The sequence below is a fragment of the Corythoichthys intestinalis genome, chromosome 2 (genome assembly GCF_030265065.1).
Source record: "Corythoichthys intestinalis isolate RoL2023-P3 chromosome 2, ASM3026506v1, whole genome shotgun sequence".
NCBI lineage: Eukaryota > Metazoa > Chordata > Actinopteri > Syngnathiformes > Syngnathidae > Corythoichthys > Corythoichthys intestinalis.
In genome coordinates this window covers 63,854,794-63,876,081 of record NC_080396.1, presented here as the reverse complement: position 1 = coordinate 63,876,081, position 21,288 = coordinate 63,854,794, and the positions used below count along the sequence as shown (strand labels likewise).

General features: G+C 39.0%; 2 protein-coding genes across 4 annotated transcripts; one reads left to right on the top strand and one right to left on the bottom strand.

The window, feature by feature from the left end:
* Positions 1–6,479: 6,479 nt before the first annotated feature.
* On the top strand, positions 6,480–8,769 carry bcas2 (BCAS2 pre-mRNA processing factor). The gene is made up of 7 exons (XM_057830644.1): positions 6,480–6,666; positions 7,438–7,530; positions 7,632–7,702; positions 7,829–7,990; positions 8,066–8,116; positions 8,202–8,282; positions 8,356–8,769. The coding sequence occupies exons 1-7, from the start codon at positions 6,574–6,576 to the stop codon at positions 8,480–8,482; spliced, it is 678 nt and encodes a 225-aa protein (XP_057686627.1). The 5' UTR covers positions 6,480–6,573; the 3' UTR covers positions 8,483–8,769.
* Positions 7,482–19,263, bottom strand: otud3 (OTU deubiquitinase 3). 3 transcript variants are annotated; one of them, XM_057830643.1, is made up of 6 exons: positions 19,002–19,149; positions 17,298–17,517; positions 15,820–15,968; positions 15,577–15,689; positions 13,449–13,571; positions 7,482–9,766 (listed from the first exon to the last, which is right to left on the bottom strand). In XM_057830643.1, exons 2-6 carry the CDS (start codon positions 17,501–17,503, stop codon positions 9,605–9,607), a joined length of 753 nt encoding a protein of 250 aa, XP_057686626.1. In that variant the 5' UTR covers positions 17,504–17,517; positions 19,002–19,149; the 3' UTR covers positions 7,482–9,604. The 3 variants fall into 3 exon arrangements, with proteins under 3 accessions (XP_057686626.1, XP_057686625.1, XP_057686624.1); XM_057830642.1 differs by lacking the exon at positions 19,002–19,149 and adding an exon at positions 19,164–19,263 and having other exon boundaries at positions 8,192–9,766; XM_057830641.1 differs by lacking the exon at positions 19,002–19,149 and adding an exon at positions 19,160–19,262 and having other exon boundaries at positions 8,206–9,766.
* Positions 19,264–21,288: the final 2,025 nt, after the last annotated feature.

The following is a 21,288-nucleotide window of genomic DNA, read 5'->3' as shown; positions in this document are numbered from 1 at the left end:
TTAAAGAATTCAGTAAGCGCAATGAATAAGTTTAAACAGTATCCAGACCAAATTGACAGCCAGCTGAGTTCTACTAGCCATCTCCACCCCCACCTGCAAACACATACAACGTGATAAAAGATACATCTGAAAGTGTCAATTTCAACAAGGGGCAAAAAAGCAGGTTTCAAAGACCTAGACAATTATGTATTTAAAAATATCTGCAATGATACTATTATCTTGTTATTTCAAAAGATTTTATGAACATTACTTTAGTACAGTACGCATTTGTTTTGTGCATATATTCATTTCACATGCTAAAGAAATGTTTGTACGCCTGATACAGTTGGTATACCTTCTCTTACAAAATCATCTTGTAATTGCATAATAAGTGCTCTTATGCAAACGTGTTCATTTGAAAAGTGCAACAAGCAACAAATACGGTACCTCCAAAAGCATACTGCACATATCTGAACAATGATGAAGGAGGGGAATAACCCATTTTTAACCTTCTGTCTGTTTGTATTCCAAAAGCTACTACTTACACACACTTATCTCATACCTGAGTCAATCCAAGTTAATTAAAGAAATATTCAGAACAGTATATGTTGAGTTGGCAAGTTTGATTAAAAAAAAACAAAAAAAAACAAAACATTCAAATAAGAGTTAGGTAGTTACATACCGGCTTTGTCAATGACCATACGTGTGCGCAGTTTGAAGATGAGTCACGTTTCTCATTGGTTCTCTCATTGGTTATTCAAAATCATTCTAAAATACTTCAGCCATAAAACTATTCATTTAACTTTCTGCCAATAATGCAATTCAGTGCAATTGAGGTGGCACTGTCATGACTGAATGTCTGACTGTCATGCCTCATTGTGTGAAGTTTGCTCGTTCTTCCCCACTCCATGTGTGGGGTTTACGATGGGTGCTCAAGTTTCCTCCCACATTCTAAAAAACATGCATGTTAGGACTATTTAACGCATCAAACTGGCCACATAATTTTTTGGGTTGTCTGGAAATTAGTCTGGTAACCCTTCCATTTTGGAAGGATCTTAGTGTTCACGGCATGCTCGTAAGGCCTCCTATTTTTACCCATTACATACTTTCCTGAAGACTTAAAGATTGGCATTATTTTTTTTTTCTTCCTCAAAACCCTGTTTGTTTGTTGTTTTATTTTTTTTTTAATAAGAGCAACTTTATGTATCTTTAATACATCATAATAAAATATGTCCACACCATTTAGCAGTCTAAATTTGTCTTTTGAAAACTTCAGCTGTACACTCACTGACGTCATGCTATTGGCTCCGGCCATCCTGTGTGGACTTTGCATGTTCTCCCCCCTGTCGATGTCGATGTGAAACTCTAAATAAGCTTCATAAGTCACATCGACTTACCTCTTTTTTCACTAGCAGGCCAAAGTGTTCCACGGTGTGTCTGTGGTTTAAAAGAAAAAAAACTACAGTAAACATCAGTGAATAAAGAACTCTTGTGTCACCACGTGTGAACAATCCGTCATCCTCAGTGTACCTTTTTATACCATCCGCCAACAACGATGGCAGGTACAGTATTCTATTTTTTTTCCTTAATTTTATTAATACATCGTATAATACATGTTTTTGGGTAGTTATTTTTAGGTTTAGGGGGTATTTAGGGGGACCTAAAGGGTTAATTCCGATTTATGCGGTAATTTGGGTTATGTCGTCAGCGTAAGAACGGAGCTCGTTCGTAACCCGGGGGACTACCTGTAATCTGTATTGTATTGTGTGAGAAAATTGTATTCATGCTTAAAACACAACCATTATACATCATATTTTGCATGCTTTTGTTATGCTTGCATGAGAACATTGTAGCATAGAGCATCATTGTTATATTAACCGGCTTGAGTGTGCCTTCCCATAGCCTTGACTATCGTAGACTGTATCACAATATGCCCAAATATGGACTGTTATGTTCCTGTGCTTTCCAATATGCCCTGAATGAATACAAAGGGCGACTGTGGCTTATCATTGTTCTAGCCAGAGCCGGTGTACAAGGTCGTATCTTGAGGTGTTTTTCCCCCTACTGGAGATGTTTTTCTGTGGAAAACCACCAGAGTTGATACTTAAGTTTCAGTCTCGTTTTCATAGGTATCGTTTCACAGTAAGCATCCTTGGGTAACGCCCTTTCAACAGTATAAATGTCCGACCTCTATTGTACTTATGGGTGATCACAGCTCCTGGCAGAATCACATCATTTTGTACCCCTGATATATCATGTTTATAAAGTCTTCGAAGCAGGCAATCTTTGGTTGGTCGTATTCATTTCTCTCATCGAGCTATCGAGGTAACACTTGTCTTGGAGTTCAAACCTGAATTTCCCTGACATATTGTACTGAATTTTTTGTGGTTGTTGTTGTTGTTAGAGACTAAATACAAAATGGAAAAGGATTCACTCAAAATTAGAGAAAAGTAAAACAAACAGAAATTTCCACATAAATGCAAAATTTCAAAAAATGAACATGCAAAATGAAATGAAAAATAACTAAATATTACATTGATAAAATGCAAAGTAACAAAAAAAACTTTGACTATGTTCAAAAAAGAATACGTGGGCAGACCGCATTCATACGAATGGCTGGCTGTCAAGTACTGTATATACGGAGGCAAGTTGATGATAAAAACGGTCCCTTTTGAATTTTCAACAGTGTATATTCTATAAGAGGCACTTTATAATGTCTATGTTGAGCTTTATTGGTATGTGCGTGGCGTATTATATATTCTATCTAGGTGACGAGCTATTTTCTACTTTTTAAGCTGACTCTGCTAACTGGGAATGTATCGCCAGGGATAAATTCATTAAGTCGCTACCTCTTTAAATTGTCAACTCTTTCAGAGGCCCTTTGTGACGTTCACACTCATCTATATTTGTGACTATTGGTACATGACTGGCTTTCACGTGCTAATTAGCTCGATTTTGTAAGCTTTGAGCTAAGGTATCACCTTCATGGAAGAGTACCAGGTCGATGCATGACAACCTGTATTGTTTACACCAAAATGTTTGACATTATTATATTATAGAGATCTGTATAGATTGAATCTATTGGAAATAGGTGAAATTAACTGCCAGCACTTCAAGTATATTTCACTCAGATTTCTTGAAGAAAAATAGCCAGCTGAAAATAAGCTTTAACCGCCTTATTTTAAGCAATAAATTATTATACATAATCCTTAAAAAAAAAAAAAAAAAAAAATTGTCAGAAATGTGAAATGTTCTTTATTCAAGAATATGTATGGTTCAAAACATTATTTGTAAAGCAATTTTTTCTTGATTTAGGTGAAAAATGACATTTTTTTTAGATGTTTGGGCTTAATAAGAACAAATGGCAATATTTAGTTCAAGTGTAATAATCTGGCGCATTCATCTGTTAACTAGTCTTCAACACTCAAACAAGCTGAGGAAAATTATTTGACTAGATTTAAGACGAATTATCTGATTAAGACGCCATAAATTTAAAGCGTACTGAATGCATTACTGACTAGATGACTTCTTTGTGTGGTTTGGTGGATGTTAAAATGATCAACTAACCACTGTGCCGTCATGATAAACATGCTTTCTTGACATCCCTTGTGTAAATGTCCGGGGTAAAACTGATGTGATCGGCATGTCTTTCACGAAGAATCGTGGTCGTATAAACTGCATTATTTTTTCATCCAGAAGTTTGGCTATCGGGTCATTTCGGGAATTTCCTCCCGCCTGTGCCCTTCAGTCCGCCCGGCTGTCAAATTAGCACCCGCGCCAGGCCTCTGTCTTGAACCAAAGTGGCGGTGGCAGCTAAGTTCGTACCGGATAGCCGCCCGCCCCGGCCGGCTCGCTGCGGCGTATTCGGTGCATGGCTCTGCTCTCGCCCTCGGCGGCCTGCATGACCGGAACGGCGGGCTCCGTCGGAAGACAGCTACTTGTCGACTATCAGTCTCGTGAGGTGTTTAGTCATAAATGGGAGTTTACCACCCGCTTTGGGCTGCATTCCCAAACAACCCGACTGCGGGAGGACCGCAGCGTCTCTGTATCGTCTCAAACCCCGTAGCTTCCTTCATAGTTTATTTGTGTTTACAATAGCTTTAGCATTCGCGCTACCAGCAGCCTCCAAAAAATCGCTCCAAAAATCATTGTGATGCAGTTTTAAATGGCTGCTGGGTTAGTGCTAGAGGTGTTCAATGAGGACGCTTTCTTTACGCCTCGTGGAACTGTTTAGTAGATGGCGAGAGCGTCGTTTATTTCATTTCACACACGGGAAAAGCAACGCACGCTACTGAGAGCGCCTCAACACTGATAACACCGCCTCCTTTATGACGCCGTACTCCTCAACCCCTCCTCCCACAGGGGCTTCAGAGAGTGGAGGGGTTGAGCAGGCGGCGGTGGAGAAAACTGCTTGGTTGCGCACATTTGGAGGCTAAATCAACTATATAATTATCGGATTGCATTATCGGTTGATTTTTTAAAATCTGTATTATCTGTGTGACGTCATAATTGCCATTATCGGCCGATAATTATCGGTAACCGATATTATCGTGTATCTTTAATTTTCATGCTTTTTACTGCCCTCAAAATGGTCCAAATGCAGCAAAGGATCAACATTCTGCTTGTGCTGAGGCAACGTAGGCGACGTGAATTCTTCTTCTTCTACTAGCTTTGTTGTTAGCATCGATGTAACTACGGTTGTGGGGCGTGTTAAATGGGAGGCGACTGGCACGTTGTTATGACGCATCACGTAAGAGCCTATGTCGCCACATAGATTAGGGTGTTGACTGTTGACCCGGGGTTTTGCTTTCACACTTCATGAAGATCAGAGCCGAGGTGATTTTAACGCGGGTCGCTTGGCGGGTTGAATGACACGGGTCGAGGCGGGCCGCTGCACCTTTCCCACTGCCACCAAAAGCCGATTGTTAGTGGGTTGACATGGGTTTTTTGGCCAGTGGGGTATATGTCGTGTGAATCGGAAAGTGGTAAGAGGGTATGGAGGGGTATAGAAGGGCTTCAATTTGATTGTTGAAGATGCTACAGAAACCTGTTTTGGCTTCTCTAAATGTAAACGAATGTGGCGCTTTGCTCTCATCGAGAAATATATTTAACGAACTTTTCCAGCGTTATTTAGTTGAGTATATGCATTTATAATGATCATAAAAATATGGCAACTATAGTGTATCACAAAAGTGTGTACACCCCTGGCATTACTGCAGATATTAAAGTATATCTTTTCATGGGACAACACTGACAAAATGACACTTTGACACAATGAAAAGTAGTCTGTGTGCAGTTCATATAATAGAGTAAATGTATTTTCCCCTGAAAATAACTCAAAGTATAGCCATTAATATCTAAACCCCTGGCAACAAAAGTGAGTACACCGCATGGGAACTACGTACATCCCTAAATGTCCAAATTGAGTACTGCTTGTCTTTTTCCCTCCAAAATGTCATGTGACTCGTTACAGGAGTGCTGTCAGCATTGCTGCAGAGATTGAAGAGGTGGTGGGGGGGTCATTCCCACCACCATGCTTGACTGTAGGCATGACACACTTATCTCTGTACTCCTCACCAACCTCAACTCGGCAACTTTGTCACGTTGTGTCAGGCAAACCATTTTATAAACAACTTTGATGACAAATGCGGTTTATTCTACCGTAAGACATCATTGCTGATAAAAGCTCTGAAGAAAAGCAACAGGCTTACCTTTAAATATGGCTATCCTTAAATGAGGCGTTTCTAGTGGAGTTCGTTTGAGGTGATACGCTGTCTTCCCGCTCAACCACAAACTAATTTTTTACCATAACTCCCGCTCATCCATAATTCGACGACATTTCAATCATATTTCCCGGTCACTCAACAACCAACTATTTGTCAACATTTTTTAATCAACTATAAAACAATGTTAACCCAACCATCGCCTGACACACCACAGAACAATGTTGTTTCAACGTCACTGTCAGGTGTCATCGGTATTTGCAACGTTGATTCAACTTTATTGTCGAAAATTTCAATGTCAACCACACTGATGATTTTGATGGAAAATCAACGTTTATTCAATGTTGGTCTACTATCTGCGAAAGTGGCCGTACTTTCGTCAAAAGTCATGTTTGACTCTGGTATCCGCCCCCGAAAGCTGAACGCTCAGTAACTTTGATTGGGTTAACACAGGTTCAACTAATCAACCTCATAATCAGCGTCGTAGCACCGATTGACCCCAAACTAGGTAACCAGGTTTTGTCAACCCCGGCTTCCCGCTGGTACCCTGGGTTACTTCTGGGGAGGTTGAACTCCGTTCGTAGTACAGGCCACTCGCCAATTTATGTTTGTTTTGTTTTTGCTTTGTATTGACGACTGTTCGTTTGACTGTTTATCATGTAAAAAAAAAAAAAAAAAAGGGGGGGGGGGGGGGGGTTGGTTCTTGTGGAAAAACACCCCTACCACCAGAGAGCAGTGTCGCGAGTTAATAGTAATTTCCATCATTTAAATCGAAGAAGACCATCGTAACCGGAAATAATCCCGCATCGGGGGGGAAAACCGCCTGTTCTGTTTATTAATCGAGTAATTTTGTAGTATTGTCCATATTAATATGTCTGGGACTGCCGCAGTTGCGGGTGATGTGTTTGTTGATGCTTTACCTTATTTTGACCAAGGTTACGATGCCGCTGGTGTCAGGGAAGCTGTAAGTGAAGTTTATCATGCTAAAGCTAAGCATGTGCAAAGCTTGTTATTACTCGATTAGGTTCACTACTTTGTAACTTTCATGCATGTTTAGCTTTATCATATTATCAAAAAGCTGTTTGATTAACTTGAATTATTTACAGAAAGCCAAGACACAGATTTTCTGAATAATGCCCAGTTTTTTTTCCATTTTATTTTATTTTTAAATAGCAACCAGGTGTTGTAGATTAATTTAGTGCTGAAACAAGCACATAATCATTCAGTCAGTCAATAAGACGGGTTCCTGCATGAACAACCCCATTATTAACTGCCATTGACGGCACTGTACGTCCAATCCATTCTGGCTGCAGCGAATGATCGCTGCCATGCATCCCAGTCAAAATAGATCGGATGTGTACGCCGTCAATGACAATGAAACGTTAACATTCACAGCCAGTGCTCACAGTTTAAATGAATTCAATGTTTATCCTTGTCAATGACAGGCACCGAGTTAAGTTTACAATATCGGTTCACATGAAGGAATATATATATATATATATATATATATATATATATATATATATATATATATATATATATATATATGGTACATTTTTTATTAGTCATTTTGCAAGATGATTATCAATGTCCTGTTCGCTTTTTAACACATGGCGTAAATAATCTTTACTCTGATTTGCATTAAAACAAAAAATTGAGGGACAGCAATGCTGATAGCCACTTGGCAAAATCTCAGCCAGCTTTATTAAAGCAATGTGGTCTATGTGTTTCACAGGCTGCAGCATTAGTGGAGGAGGAGACAAGAAGATACAGACCGACCAAGAATTACCTGAGCTACCTGCCTACTCCTGACTTTGCTGCTTTTGAGGTAAAACATCGTATGTCTGCAATACGCTCATTAAAGTCAGCCTATGTGTGGCTTTAAAAACCTTAAAAAAATACCAACAACCTGGCCTCACTATCCTGCAGACTGAAATTATGAAGAATGAATTTGATCGCCTAGCCGCACGACAACCTATGGACCTCCTGAGCATGAAGAGGTAAATTGTCCACGTTTGTAAAAATTTGGGTGGGTACCAGCCTATTCTGGTATCAAGGGTATCATCGGAAGAAAACAAATACTACATTGCTCTTTGATTAAAATCATGTTTGTCATTTCTCTCGAGGTATGAGCTGCCAGCACCCTCTGCAGGTCAAAAGAATGACATTACAGCTTGGCAGGATTGTGTGAACAACTCCATGGCCCAGCTAGAGCACCAAGCGGTTCGCATTGAGAACCTGGAGCTGATGTCGCAGTATGGAACCAATGCATGGAAAGTCTATAACGAGTGAGTGAAGGTTGCTTTTTTTACTATCAAAATATAGCTTTTGGGCTTACAGGACTTCTCTGATTACGCTTCTAGTACACTGGCCTTCATGATCGAGATGGCACAAAAGGAACTTCAGAAATTCAGGTGAGTCGCTTGAAAAGGTTCTTGTGAGTGAAATGGAAAAAAAGCAGACATGTTAACTGGTTCGTTTAACTTCTGTCACACACAGGAAACAAATTCAAGATCTAAATTGGCAGCGTAAAAATGACCAGTTAGCAGGAGGAGCGAAACTTCGTGAGCTTGAATCAAAGTACGTAGAGTGATAAACTGTGTCTGTTATTTTATTGGTTTGTATTACAAATTTGCTTTTTGTCCCCCGACAGCTGGGTGTCGCTGGTCAGCAAGAACTACGAGATTGAGCGGGCAATTGTGCATCTAGAAAATGAAATGAGTCAACTCAGACAGCAGCAGGGAGATGAGAACAAGGAGAACATTAGGCAGGATTTTTGACTTCCTTCCACAATGGCCTACGAACTAATTCCTTCGTCATACACATCCCATATATTTTTTTTTACAATGACAAGAGAAAGTCAAACTCGAGGAAAGCCTATTTTTGAAAAGGCGAGTCTTTGAGAACAGATGAAGGAGGGTAGTTAACGATATGGGATGTTTCCCCATGTCTGGCTATGAAAAGATCTGAATCATGACTGGAACATTGTTTCTTGTCATATTGCCTTTTATTAGCAGCTCTATTCATCAGCTTCTTTCTTCTAATAAAGTTAATGTTTATTTCCTAAAGTTGACTTTTTTTTATTATTATTGCCATCATCATAAATATTAAAAGTCTTTGGGGTTTTTTTTTCGATGTGCCTAAAGATAATGACTTTTATTATCCATAGCCAACTGGAAGCTATGGACTTACTGTAGATATATTTTGGCACAGAATGTCATGCATTTTCATATTCCACTTTCAAATTGGCGAGATGTGAACCTAGCCAGACTCCAAATTTCTATATTTGCATAGTGTTTTGTGCTGATGTTAAATTAGATTAGCTGGGTAGGGCGACAAGGTTCTAACGTCACCTTCCAGTCCAAAGACTAATCTCCATTGATGTGAAACTGGCATGGTTTCGCTAATAGTGAATAGACTAATTAGGTTACGTTTCCGGATTAATGGGTAAAAGTAATAAGGGGATTAATGTCCTCCGTTCCATTACACTTGACAACCATGTAGTTACAGCCCAACAGTCAGCAAAATATTTATTCAAAGAATTTTGCAAACATTTGGTAATGCTCAGTTCTGCTGCGAGGAACATTGATTATGACAAAAAATAAACATAATATTGAATATATAATCTGCATTTAGAGTATTGCTTTGGCCAGACCGGACGAACACACTAACGTAACTCTGAATGTGTACAAAATCCTTGGGAGGGGGGGGGAATCAGGAATTGAACTCGACGCAGACGCAAGAAAACAAAACTTGAGGTCTGACCAACTGCGTCTTTCCTGAGCTCCACAGACCAGTTTGTAGGCACCCAAAAGTCACTAACCAGGATTCCGTCGCAAATTTGTGCACATATCTGTGGAAAACATTATCCACCAACTGTATTTTTTGTCCATGTAGAAGTTTCATATACTGAGGGTATTTAGAGCTGGTATTAAAGTTATAGCCTCTGGAAGATTCTTGTTTTGATCCCCTCGGTTGTTGAGAACTTTGAGTCGATTTCGGTCCTCTTGACGCTGCTTCTTCTTTTCATGTCTCCTGCCCTCCTTTCTAGATTTGTTGGACACCTGAGAATGACAGACCGATTCAAATATTCTGCAGTCACTAATATCAGTCAGACACAGTAGGTCTGACTGACAAGGTGTCATTTTCCGCATACATATGAACTTTGTGAACTATAGAAGAATATCCATCTTTAGAGGGAAAAAAAAAATAATGCGAGTTTCCACTAGGGCTGCAGCTATCGATTATTTAAATCATCGATTAATATATCAATTAGTTCAAATAATCAGATTAGGAAAATTTAATGCGAATAAATTTACGGAGATGTAAAACACAGGCTTACTAAAATTGCACTTTCAAAAAGAGGATTAAATGCTAATACAAAATAATATTCCCAAGTGTTTTTTTCCAAACTATTCAGAATTGCACTTTCATTTCACAAGACCAATAAATGCATTTTAAAATGAATTAAAATACCTGAGTTTAGCCTCATACGGTAAAAAAAAAAACTGGATCGAGGTACAACTAAAGAACAACTGCTAACTTGCATAGCAAAACTCGGATAGCTTAAATACTGTAAAATGTTTTTATTTATTTATTTTTTACAATGCTCTTTACAAATCTTTCAAACACATATTCCCACAAAAAACTGCTAAACATACCTCTAAATTACGAATGCATAAACAATCAAATCAGCTCAAACAAAAACAACTTTATGTTGGTCTTAACAGGGAGCAGCTGGATCCAGCAATGTTGGATGAGTTACAGTGGGGTAAATAAGTATTTAGTCAAACACTAATTGTGCAAGTTCTCCCATTTGAAAATATTAGAGAGGCCTGCAATTGTCAACATGGGTAAACCTCAACCATTACAGACAGAATATGGATAAAAAAAACCAAAAAACAAAATCACATTGTTTGACTTTTAAAGAATTTATTTGCAAATCATGGTGGAAAATAAGTATTTGTTTTGTCTTTTGTTGCCCTGGCTGTGTGTTTGGGATCATTGTCATGCTGAAAGACCCAGCCACGTCTCATCTTCAATGCCCTTGCTGATGGAAGGAGATTTTCACTCAAAATCTTTCGATACATGGCCCCATTCATTCTTTCCTTTACACAGATCAGTCGCCCTGGTCCCTTTGCAGAAAAACAGCCCCAAAGCATGATGTTTCCACCCCCATGCTTCACGGGGGATATGGTGCAATTTAGTATTCTTTTTCCTCCAAACAAGAGAACCTGTGTTTTTACCAAAAAGTTCTATTTTGGTTTCATCTGACCATAACACATTCTCCCAGTCCTCTTCGGGATCATCCAAATGCTCTCTAGCGAATCGCAGAAGGGCCTGGACGTATACTTTCTTCAGCAGGGGGAAACGTCTGGCAGTGCAGGATTTGAGTCCCTGGCGGGGCATTGTGTTACTGATAAGTAGCCTTTGTTACTGTGGTCCCAGCTCTCTGTAGGTCATTCACTAGGTCCCCCCGTGCGGTTCTGGGATTTTTCCTCACCATTCTTGTTATTATTTTGATGCCACGGGGTGAGCGCTTGCATGGAGCCCCAGATCGAGGGAGATTATCAGTGGTCTTGTATATCTTCCATTTTCTAATAATTGCTCCCACAGTTGATTTCTTTACACCAGGCGTTTTACCTATTGCAGATTCAGTCTTCCCATCCTGGTGCAGGTCTACAATTTTGTCTTTGGTGTCCTTCGACAGCTCTTTGGTCTTGGCCATAGTGGAGTTTGGAATGTGACTGACTAAGATTGTGGACAGGTATCTTTTATAGCGATAATGAGTTAAAACAGGTGCCATTAATACAGGTAACGAGTGGAGCCTTGTTAGACCTTGTTAGAAGAAGTTAAACCTCTTTGACAGCCAGAAATCTTGCTTCTTTGTAGGTGACCGAATGCTCGGAAATAAATTCTTTAAAAATCCAACAATGTGATTTTCTGTTTTTTTTTTTTTTTTTCACATTCTGTCTCTCATGGTTGAGGTTTACCCATGTTGACAATTACAGGCCTCTCTAATCTTTTCAAGTAGGAGAACTTGCACAATTGGTGGTTGACTAAATACAGTGGTACCTCTACATACGAAGTTAATCTGTTCCAGGACCTTGTTTGTAAGTCAAAATGGTCGTATGTCGAGCAGGATTTTCCAATAGGAATACATTATAATTCCATTAATTCGTTCCACAGCTCAAAAACCTACATTAAATCCCTAATAAATACTGCTGGTACTATTACAAATTGCAATTACACATAGCAAAACAAATAAATTATAAATAAAAATCGGAATAATATAATAAAAATAATTCCTGTATTAATGTAATGAATCGGGTTATAATGTGGCGGACGTTTTATGTGCTACCTGAACGCACCGCGGGGCTGACGTGCCAGAGACAGAGAGCGGTGAGCTTGAGAGTTTCACTTTCACTTTGAATGTTTTCTTGAGAACACCATCAATTGCAGCACACAGTAGGTGTTTTGTCTAGAATAAGTTGTGAAATAAATGATAAAAACGTGGCGAATCTGGCAATTTATATGGAGATGTTACCACAATAAGAATTGCCAGCTTAATTTATAAAGACTGGCGAACGATGGTCGGAGGAGGACTGTGGAGATTTATTGTTTAGCCATTTCACGGATGCCCAGCCCACGCTTATATTTTTCAATCATTTGCATTTTCATTTAGAAGGTAAGCGTCAACTTTTTCCTTGTTTCACCACTTGTACCAACCTTTTTTTGAAACCTGTGTCAATTTGTCACACAAGAAAATCCGTCGTGCATTCGTCTGCGGTGCTGCCATGTCGTCGTATTTCGAGCTTTTCGTCGGATGTAGAAACAAATGGCGAGTCAAATTTTACGTCGGATGTCGAAAAGATCGTGTGTCGAAGCGATCGTATGTCGAGGTACCACTGTACTTATTTGCCCCACGGTATGTCAAATTCACTGTTGCCACAAGAGGGTAGTGTATCCACCCAAATCAATAAAACTAAATGCAAACCCTTTCTAAACCATTACAACGACACTAATTAAACGAATCCTCGAAGCAGCAAAATTTGATTCAAAGCTTTTTTCTAATCGAATTACTCGAGTTAATGGAGTAATTGTTGCAGCAGTAGTTTCTTCTCACAGCTGGAAGAACTGCCAACAGCTGAGAGGAATCAGAAGCAATGCCGAATTAGCGGCATTTCTTCTCGGCGAGTAACCTTTCACCTCTCTTTGTCTTTTTAATTGAGTGTATAAATTTATATGATTAAGTGCATTAATAAACATTGTTAGGAATTAGTCATGCTAATAGCATAGCAGCTTTGGCCAATAACAACTGAAAACGGGTCCAAGTTGGGAAAATTTAAGTCAAAGTCCGGGAGATGATAGTTTAAATTTTTTATATTTCTGTTGTAACTACATTTGTTTGTAATCATATAAATGAAAAATAAAAATCAATGCAATTTGGTAACTGAAGGCTAAATTGTCCAAAAGTGAAAAGATGGCTGGTTGTATCAACACCAATTTAAAAAAATGTCAATAGGGAAAGTAACTGCTCTTGGTGGGACACAGAATACAGTATATGAGATATATTCCTTAACTCATTGAACACTACTGATGGCGAGAGACGTTCAATCTATTCGAATTGGGAAAGGCTGGCAGTGAATGATCGCCGCCAGCCCTCTGAGTTCAAATAAATTGGACGTATATTGCAGTTAATGGGGTTATTTTTGATTGACTTCGTTCACTGTCTCAAAAGTCTACCTGAATGCGTTGCTGACCACGGCTGTCCGAGTTGTCATCGATGCGCCTCACACTGTCATAATGATCCCCGTACCGATAAGCAATGTGTAGTTCTCTGCATATCTGTTTCTCCGCACCATTTACCTGCCAGCCGAAACAAAAGCAGCAAATCAAAAGACTTAAAGGGTACCACGGATAGAAAGACATGTAATTCTTAAAAGATAAATGTTGGTATGAGTTATCATAATTTGATAATAAACCCCCTCTTAATGTTTTCGTTTTAATCAAATTTGTCTCTTATGTGCGCAAGTTATTTTTTAGAGCGAGAGGGTAAGAGAGATAGTTCGTTGCTCCTTGTCTTTCAGATGTCGAGCAGTAGTTTTAAGGCATTTCAATTGAAAAATGTCCTGAGTGTGTTGCTAAGACCTGTGTCCGTCTACTGTATAAGAGGCGAGTACACAAACCGTCTTGTACTATTTAGCCTTTATTGTTGTTGTTTTTGAGATGTTAATAGTTAGCGCCGAGTGCTAAGCTAATTAGCTAATTCGCTAACATGTATTTCATATGCAGAACGTGTAAAACCATGATTAAGTACAGCGGTAAAACTACAAACATGTGAAATAGCACAGAAATGTGTTGTTGCAAGTGCTGCCTGGGAGCTGACAGGTGCAGTGGCGCCTCCAGAAATTTTTCATAGGGGTGGCCAGATGGGGCCACTTAAAATCTTGGGGTGGCACACCAAAACTAAAACCCATAATTTCAGGTTTTCATTATATTATTGCAGTAAAAAGGTCAGGGGAAAACTATCACAAAGACTTAAGGACACAGCTACTGAGATACTTTGGTGTATTGTGTAATATTTGATGTTACTAATGATTTAATGTGCATAGTCCATAACTGTCCAGTCAAAATTTTGAGTTCCACAACAATTCTGGTTTATTGTGTTATGTATACTGGACTGTCTCAGGAAATTAGAATACACAATATTCTAATTTTTTGAGACAGTCCTGTGTATATATACAGGACTGTCTCAGGAAATTAGAATACACAATATTCTAATTTCCTGACTGTCTCAGGAAATTAGAATATTGTGTATTCTAATTTCCTGAGACAGTCCTGTATATATACACAGGACTGTCTCAAAAAATTAGAATATTGTGTATTCTAATTTTCTGAGACAGTCCAGTATATTAGGCATAAGGTGTACATTTAACTAAACAAAATAATTACTGGGGAAAAGCAGGTGCATTTGGGATGAAATGCATAACTGATGCTACAACCATCTAACGACATACTGGCAAGCAGGGTGGCCAGTGGGGTGGCCAACAAATTTATAGGGGGGGCCGTGGCCCCATCCTGGTGGCGCCACTGGACAGGTGTATGTGCGCGTGGGCGGGCAGGGAGAGAAGAAAGTGCGCGCGCTGTAATGAGTGTGTGTATGTGTGTGTGTGTAAGGCGATGTTGGAGGCTGCCGGACTTTTTTATGTGCTCGGCAATAAACTCCACAAGTTAAAAGTGATCAAGAGCAGTTGTGATTTCCACCTGTGACTCAGTGAATTACACAAGGGACGTAACACTATGAAAACAAAATATATTGGTTAAAAAAAAACAAAAAAAACTTATTTCTAAACACACTTTGTTTGTGTCCAGAAAATGTGGAATTCATTCCACCAGTGTAAATTTTATTGGATTGTTGAGAGAAATAAGTACTCCCTTTAAAATGGTTTATGTTTTTGCACTTTCTTGTAAAAAATAAATAAATAAAGGGCTTAAGGGCAGCTTTTTTGTTGTATGGGCATGTTTCCATCGTTCCTGTTGAATCATAAGGATATCTTAAATAAATAATGGACATAAATTTGTTAGGCTACTTTATTAATCAGTAATGTACGATGCACCGATAATCGTGATAATCGCGATAACCGTGATCATCATCATCAATACGATGATCATCGTTCAAAAATCGAATCGTAGCACCCCGAATCGTAATCGAATCGAATCGTTGGGTGCCTAAGATGGCACACTCCTACAAATTAGTATAACTCGTACTAACATTTATCTTTTAAGAACTACATGTCTTTCTATCCGTGGATCCCTTTAAGTCTTTGCATACAATTTGGTTGCACACATTTGAAAATAGACATGACCTCACCTCCCAAAGTGGTGTGTTTAGCTGATGGATGACTACTTTCACCTGCTGACTTCGAGCAAAAGCCACAATAGCGTCATTGCCAGCAAATGTTCCAGCCTGTGCCAGGTTTGATACTATGTGTAAAAAGAACAATGATATACATTTATTTCTTTTTCACATAATTCGGTGTTTTCCCAGGGTATTGGTTTAGACCGAATATGGGACTTAAAATGTATAAATGTTAACGATGAGGTTTTTTCTTACTGTGCTCAGTGAAAGGAATATCGTCCTCTACAAAAGGTTCAAAGTCTTGTCGATGGGACTTCATATACTGGACAGTCTCCTCACGTAGCTCCAGATGAGATCGCGAGTGACCCTCTAACTGGTCTCCGAGAGCTCTGAACAGGCAGTTCCTGCAGGTAACAAAATACAAACTGATATGACACATCGACTCAAAGTGCAACCGTGACAGATCAAAAGAAATTATCATCAATATTTCATTATGGTGGGACTTTCACTGCCTTTTTCGTTTTTTTCATTATTTATTGCAGCTACAGCCGCTAAACACCAAGGCGAGTGATCATGTAATATACTGTACAAAGGAGCAACCCCAAGAAGTCAATCAAGCTACCACACAGCACGCTCACAGCTCTCGTCAAATCGAGAAAAGCCCTTTTCACAGTTGTTATAATCTCCAATTCCTCCTTAAAATAAGAAAAATTGTGGCTTTAATGTCCAACAATGAAAAATCCATGCATCCCTGTGTGGGACGAGAGTGCACTGCTTGGCTCGGTCAGACCTCCTGTATTCTTCCGTCGTATTGTATGGAGGACCAGGAGTGCAAAAATTAAATAAATAAACACACAATTAAATAAATTATTAAATGTGTCGTTAAAAGGCTTTTATTTCAATATTTATTTATTTGAATATCTATTTCAATATTTATTTCACTTTTTATTTAATTATTCCAATTTTAATTTTTTCAACATTTCCATTTTTATTTATTTCAACATTTCTTTATTTATTCCAATATATTGTATTTATTTCAACATTAATTCATTTCACTTTTTTATTTATTTCATTCTTGCGCTCTTGTTCCCCTTGTACCGAATAAAATAATTTTACTTGACATTGACTCATCAAACTCCATGGGCAGGCGTGAACTAGGCGGCGTTTGAGTTGAGCGAGTCAAGCTACATGGCTCTGGAATCAAGCTATTACTCCTTCCTTCCCAACACGGCAGCATTGCATTGACTGCTGAGGTTCTGCATGACATTTCTCGGGAATTAACAACGGACATGTTAGACTTAGCAGAACACATTGACGCAGGAAATTCGGACCCTGAGCACGTGGCTTACATAACACAGCGGTTTATCACGCTTCACTGTATGGACCACCTTTTCAGTAAGGTGATGGTTCTTTTTATCTTCCACCTCATGAAATATTCTGTCCATTGCACTTGTCTATATTCATTATTTGTATATCATTGTGGAATGCTGGAAATGATGGGTTAAAGGATGTCCATTCCTCACACACATACATCCTCGTGTACCACAACTGTAGTGTCCTTGAGTAAGACACAGTTTTGCCAAAATGCCCAGGCACTAGGTCGCACATGCACCAGTGTGTGCCACTAACTGCGTGTGTTTGCAGAGTTCACTAAAGGGGGATGATGAAAATGCATAGGACACATTTAATGAATATGCATGTGTCAGGGACAATAAAGATTTTCTGTGAATTACCCATCACCGGGGACTTCTTTCAGCTTCAGCCCCAGTGCCTGCAGCTGAGTGGAGAAACTGAGAAACTCTGCTCCGTCATCACCGTCCTGAGGATGATTCTTACGCGCCTTGGCGAGTGCCCGCCGTGCTGATCGTTCATCTCTCTTTCGTTCAAGTTCACTCTTCTTGTTGCCCCGTGAAGGCTTGCCTGTGCGTTTACTTGACATGCTTGGCGGCAGCCCTGGAAAAACCAGTCCCAGAAGTACAGAAATCAAGGTGGGGCGACAAGCAATGGAGACAAACTGATGGCTGCTAACTAAGTTCAAAATACTTTTGTAGCTATGAAATGACTGACACTCGTTAGCTTTTTTATAATTTTTTTTTTTTTCCCAATTTTCACACCAAAACACAGACACGACACTCCCCACAACAAAGCAAACACCAACACCAAACATAAAAGAAAAATATAACTAGTGAGCACCAAACGAGCCTGTGTTCCCATATATCATGATGAGTCAAAGTTCCATATTATATCCTTTTTCCCCTGTAAGTCAGCCACTTACCCCAGTTTTTCCAAAACAAATACTCTTTTATCTTTAGCCTGTATGTTAGCCGTTCAATGTCAAGTATTTCATCCACTATTAGCAGCCATTGTTCGTACGTTGGAGATTCAGTTCTTAACCAGTTCTTTGTTATGGCCCTTTTCGCAGCCACAAGGAGAATTTTCACAATGCACTGGTCCCCTTTGTGTATAACATCCTCAAAAAGTCCCAGATATAGTACCTGACAGGATTTGGGAATAGTGTATCCCAACATATCACAGAGAGCTGAGTGAAAATTCTCCCAGAATGATTGAATATTGATGCACGTCCAATATATGTGCATGGTCTGGATTCATGTCATTGCATCGTCTCTAGCAAGACCGTTGACTATTTGTCTGTTTACTTTTAATCTTAGGTGTAATGAAATGCCGAATTAGGTTTTTCCAAGGGAATTCCTTCCATTTTGGAGATTGTGTCATTGATAAGTTTGATTGCCACATGTTGTTCCATTTCTCCTCTGGTATCAGTTCGCCCAGCTCTCTTTCCCATTTCATTTTCACATATAGTGTTGAATCAGTTACAGAGTCTCTCAAAATGCGATATATAGTCGACACAGTTTTAGGGAAAACATTCTCATAGGATCGTACTACTATTTGTATTATAGGGTGTACTTCCTCCCCACCTATCTTAACATCCTTATTATAGTAATCACGTATTTGCAGATATCTTTTTTTAAAAAAGTCTTGGTTAGTAAGATTGTATGTATTTTTCAGTTTTTGGAAACTTTTTATTTCTCACCTTTTAACCACTTTACTTATAGATGACACTCATCAGCTTTTGATTCCTATCTAAATCTCGTGCAATTAGATGCAAGAAAATGAAGCAAAACAAAATAACCAGAATATAAATTGCCTTCAAAATATTCTAAACTGTTGATCCCACCAAGCATTGACAACAACCAAAAGAGCAAAGAGTGAGTCATTTAAAAATGACACATAAATCCATGCAGTAATAGTTGAAATGAAAATAAATTCATAGGTTGGTTCTATGTTTAGTACTAAAATAAAGTGAAGAATTACTTGTGGAAATTAATAGATACAAATCCAATGAACTGAACAAATCATTTTCGATGATAATAACTAATAATTTAACCGCTTTGCCATACCCCCCCCAAAATATTAACCTTGTTTCTTTTACGTGAGACAGCAAAACTGCGTTCCATGGAATCAACTTTCACAGCTATGCTAGCAGCTAGCATTTGGCAGCATGAAATTACGCAACAAATCACAGTGAAAAAAAAGGCAAACAAAAGGAAGATTCAATAGAGTCCATTGTACTTACTCACTTTGATGCGACTTGATTGTAAAACGCGTTTGGTTTCAAAGATTTCTAATCATTCTAACTACGTCACTACAAATGTCTGTTTACTTCCGTGTATCATCCCCCGGAAATAAAAAAAATTCAAAACGCTTTCAAAACAAGATAATATCATTAGTTTAAAAATAAATACATAAAATACATATCCGGTATTATATTGGCAGCGAGACATTTTTGAACCTTCAATTTACTTTCTTTGAAATTTGTGTATTTTGATAAAGTGTTTTGTACATCTGCCTCACAAGTTTAAGGTGGAGGTTTTGGAATCTCGGCTGTGGCCTTCCTTAGTACTCACCAACGTCACAGAATGACGTGTCGCTGTATCCGGCCGCCATATTGTCCGTCATTGTTTATCCGTATTCTCAATGGTTTCAATTTGTCGTGCAATTTATAGTGCAATTCATGGAAGCCCCGGTGCTTTCAGACGCTGTAAACTCATTGGATGCGTTGCATAAAAGGCGTTATGTGGGAAAGCTTCAGTCTATCAATTCGCCAGATCCATATTTGATGCCTAAATCGATATTTTTCGACCCGCTGTCTTTGCCCTCTCTGCCTGACATCTGCTACCCTGATATCTACAACTATCTTGTCCACACAAAATCAGCCTATTCTCACGAAACTTTGAAAAACTTTAAGAGCAGCACTCTAAGCAACATTACCCCGTGTGACCCTTTACTTCCAATTTTCTAAAATGGCGACAATCAATAAAAAAAAAAAAAAAAGCTGACTGCGATGGCCGATGCGTCAAGGATAGTTGGAGATTGGACTATTTCTTCAATAAAACGCGACAACTGTGTCTGCCTCATTTGCAAAGAGACAGTCGCTGTTTTCAAAGAGTTTGATGTGACGCGATAATGATATTACCGAACAAGACACGCTGATGTGTACGACAACATTACAGGGAAGATACGCAGCGAGAAATTATAGCAACTTGAAGCTAGTTTAATTTCACAGCAGCAGTATTTCGCAAGAGCCCGAGTGTCGAAAGAGAACGCCACAAAGACGAGACTGTTGAAATTACGAATTAAAAAAATAAATAAATAAAGCAAATGTGACACACAGAACGGCTTGCTAAAATTTGTTTAAATATATTGTTCTATGTAAATCAGCCAAGGTAGCCCCCTGTATTTTTACCACACCAAATCTGGCCCCCTTTGCAAAAGGTTTGGACACAGCTGTTTAACTGATGATCCGTAGACGAGGCCAGCTTCTTTCACTTGGTACCAGCTAAATATTATTCAAAATGTAATGATGGTGGAAGAAATATGCATCTTGAATTTGAAACTGTATGTTGTCAGGTATTAGCCTCGCAATGATCTTAATTGTGGTTGTCAGCCCAAAACCCTCTAAATATATATTAAATGCATCTTACCAGATATAAAATGACTGCTACATAATCTGTGGTAATCGTTTGGAGCCCAGTTTTCTCGTCGAATTGCAGCAGTCCATCTCGCTCTCCTCTCCGGGTCTCTCGGAATACGGTAGAACTTCAAGTCTCTCCGTCTATCTTCTCTGTTATTGCAACCAACCGCCACACACGCCTTCACCATTTTGATTATTAATGTTAACGAGCAGAAAAACACGCCATAATAGGAGGAATTTACGTAGCGGTAATGCGTCAACACGACGAGTTGACGGACAATATGGCGCGGAGGCGTGGTTGTGACGTCATGTGAGTAGGGTCTATTGACCCCTTTACTTGTGTATAGTTTCAACAGTGGTGGAATGTAATGAAGTAAAAGTACTTTGTTACAGTACCCAAGTACATTTTTGTGTGTCTACTTTACTTGAGTACTCTAGAGTCAGTTATGGTGTGCCACAAGGTTCGGTCCTCGGGCCCATCTTGTTTACGCTGTATATGCTTCCTTTAGGCAATATCATCAGAAAACATAGCATTAACTTTCATTAGCCACGTTTACATGCTGACTTTTATTCAGACCGATTCAAATCATTCCGAATGGAAATTTCACATCAGCTGTTTACATGTCACTTCATCTATTCCGATCCAGCGTTTACATGTGACTGCCTTTATTCCGGAAGGACGTTTGACAACTGCCGTCTGACATGCGCAGATTAATCAAAACAAAGCGTCA

Excerpts from the sequence above, each read along its gene's own strand:
- bcas2 (XM_057830644.1), top strand. The coding sequence starts at position 6,574 with ATGTCTGGGACTGCCGCAGTTGCGGGTGATGTGTTTGTTGATGCTTTA. Across the intron at positions 6,667-7,437 it reads CCGCTGGTGTCAGGGAAGCT|GCTGCAGCATTAGTGGAGGA; the intron begins GTAAGTGAAGTT and ends TGTGTTTCACAG. Across the intron at positions 8,117-8,201 it reads AAGGAACTTCAGAAATTCAG|GAAACAAATTCAAGATCTAA; the intron begins GTGAGTCGCTTG and ends TGTCACACACAG.
- otud3 (XM_057830642.1), bottom strand. The coding sequence starts at position 17,503 with ATGTCAAGTAAACGCACAGGCAAGCCTTCACGGGGCAACAAGAAGAGT. Across the intron at positions 15,969-17,297 it reads AAAGAAGTCCCCGGTGATGG|GAACTGCCTGTTCAGAGCTC; the intron begins GTAATTCACAGA and ends TGTTACCTGCAG. Across the intron at positions 13,572-15,576 it reads TAAACACACCACTTTGGGAG|GTAAATGGTGCGGAGAAACA; the intron begins GTGAGGTCATGT and ends TTCGGCTGGCAG.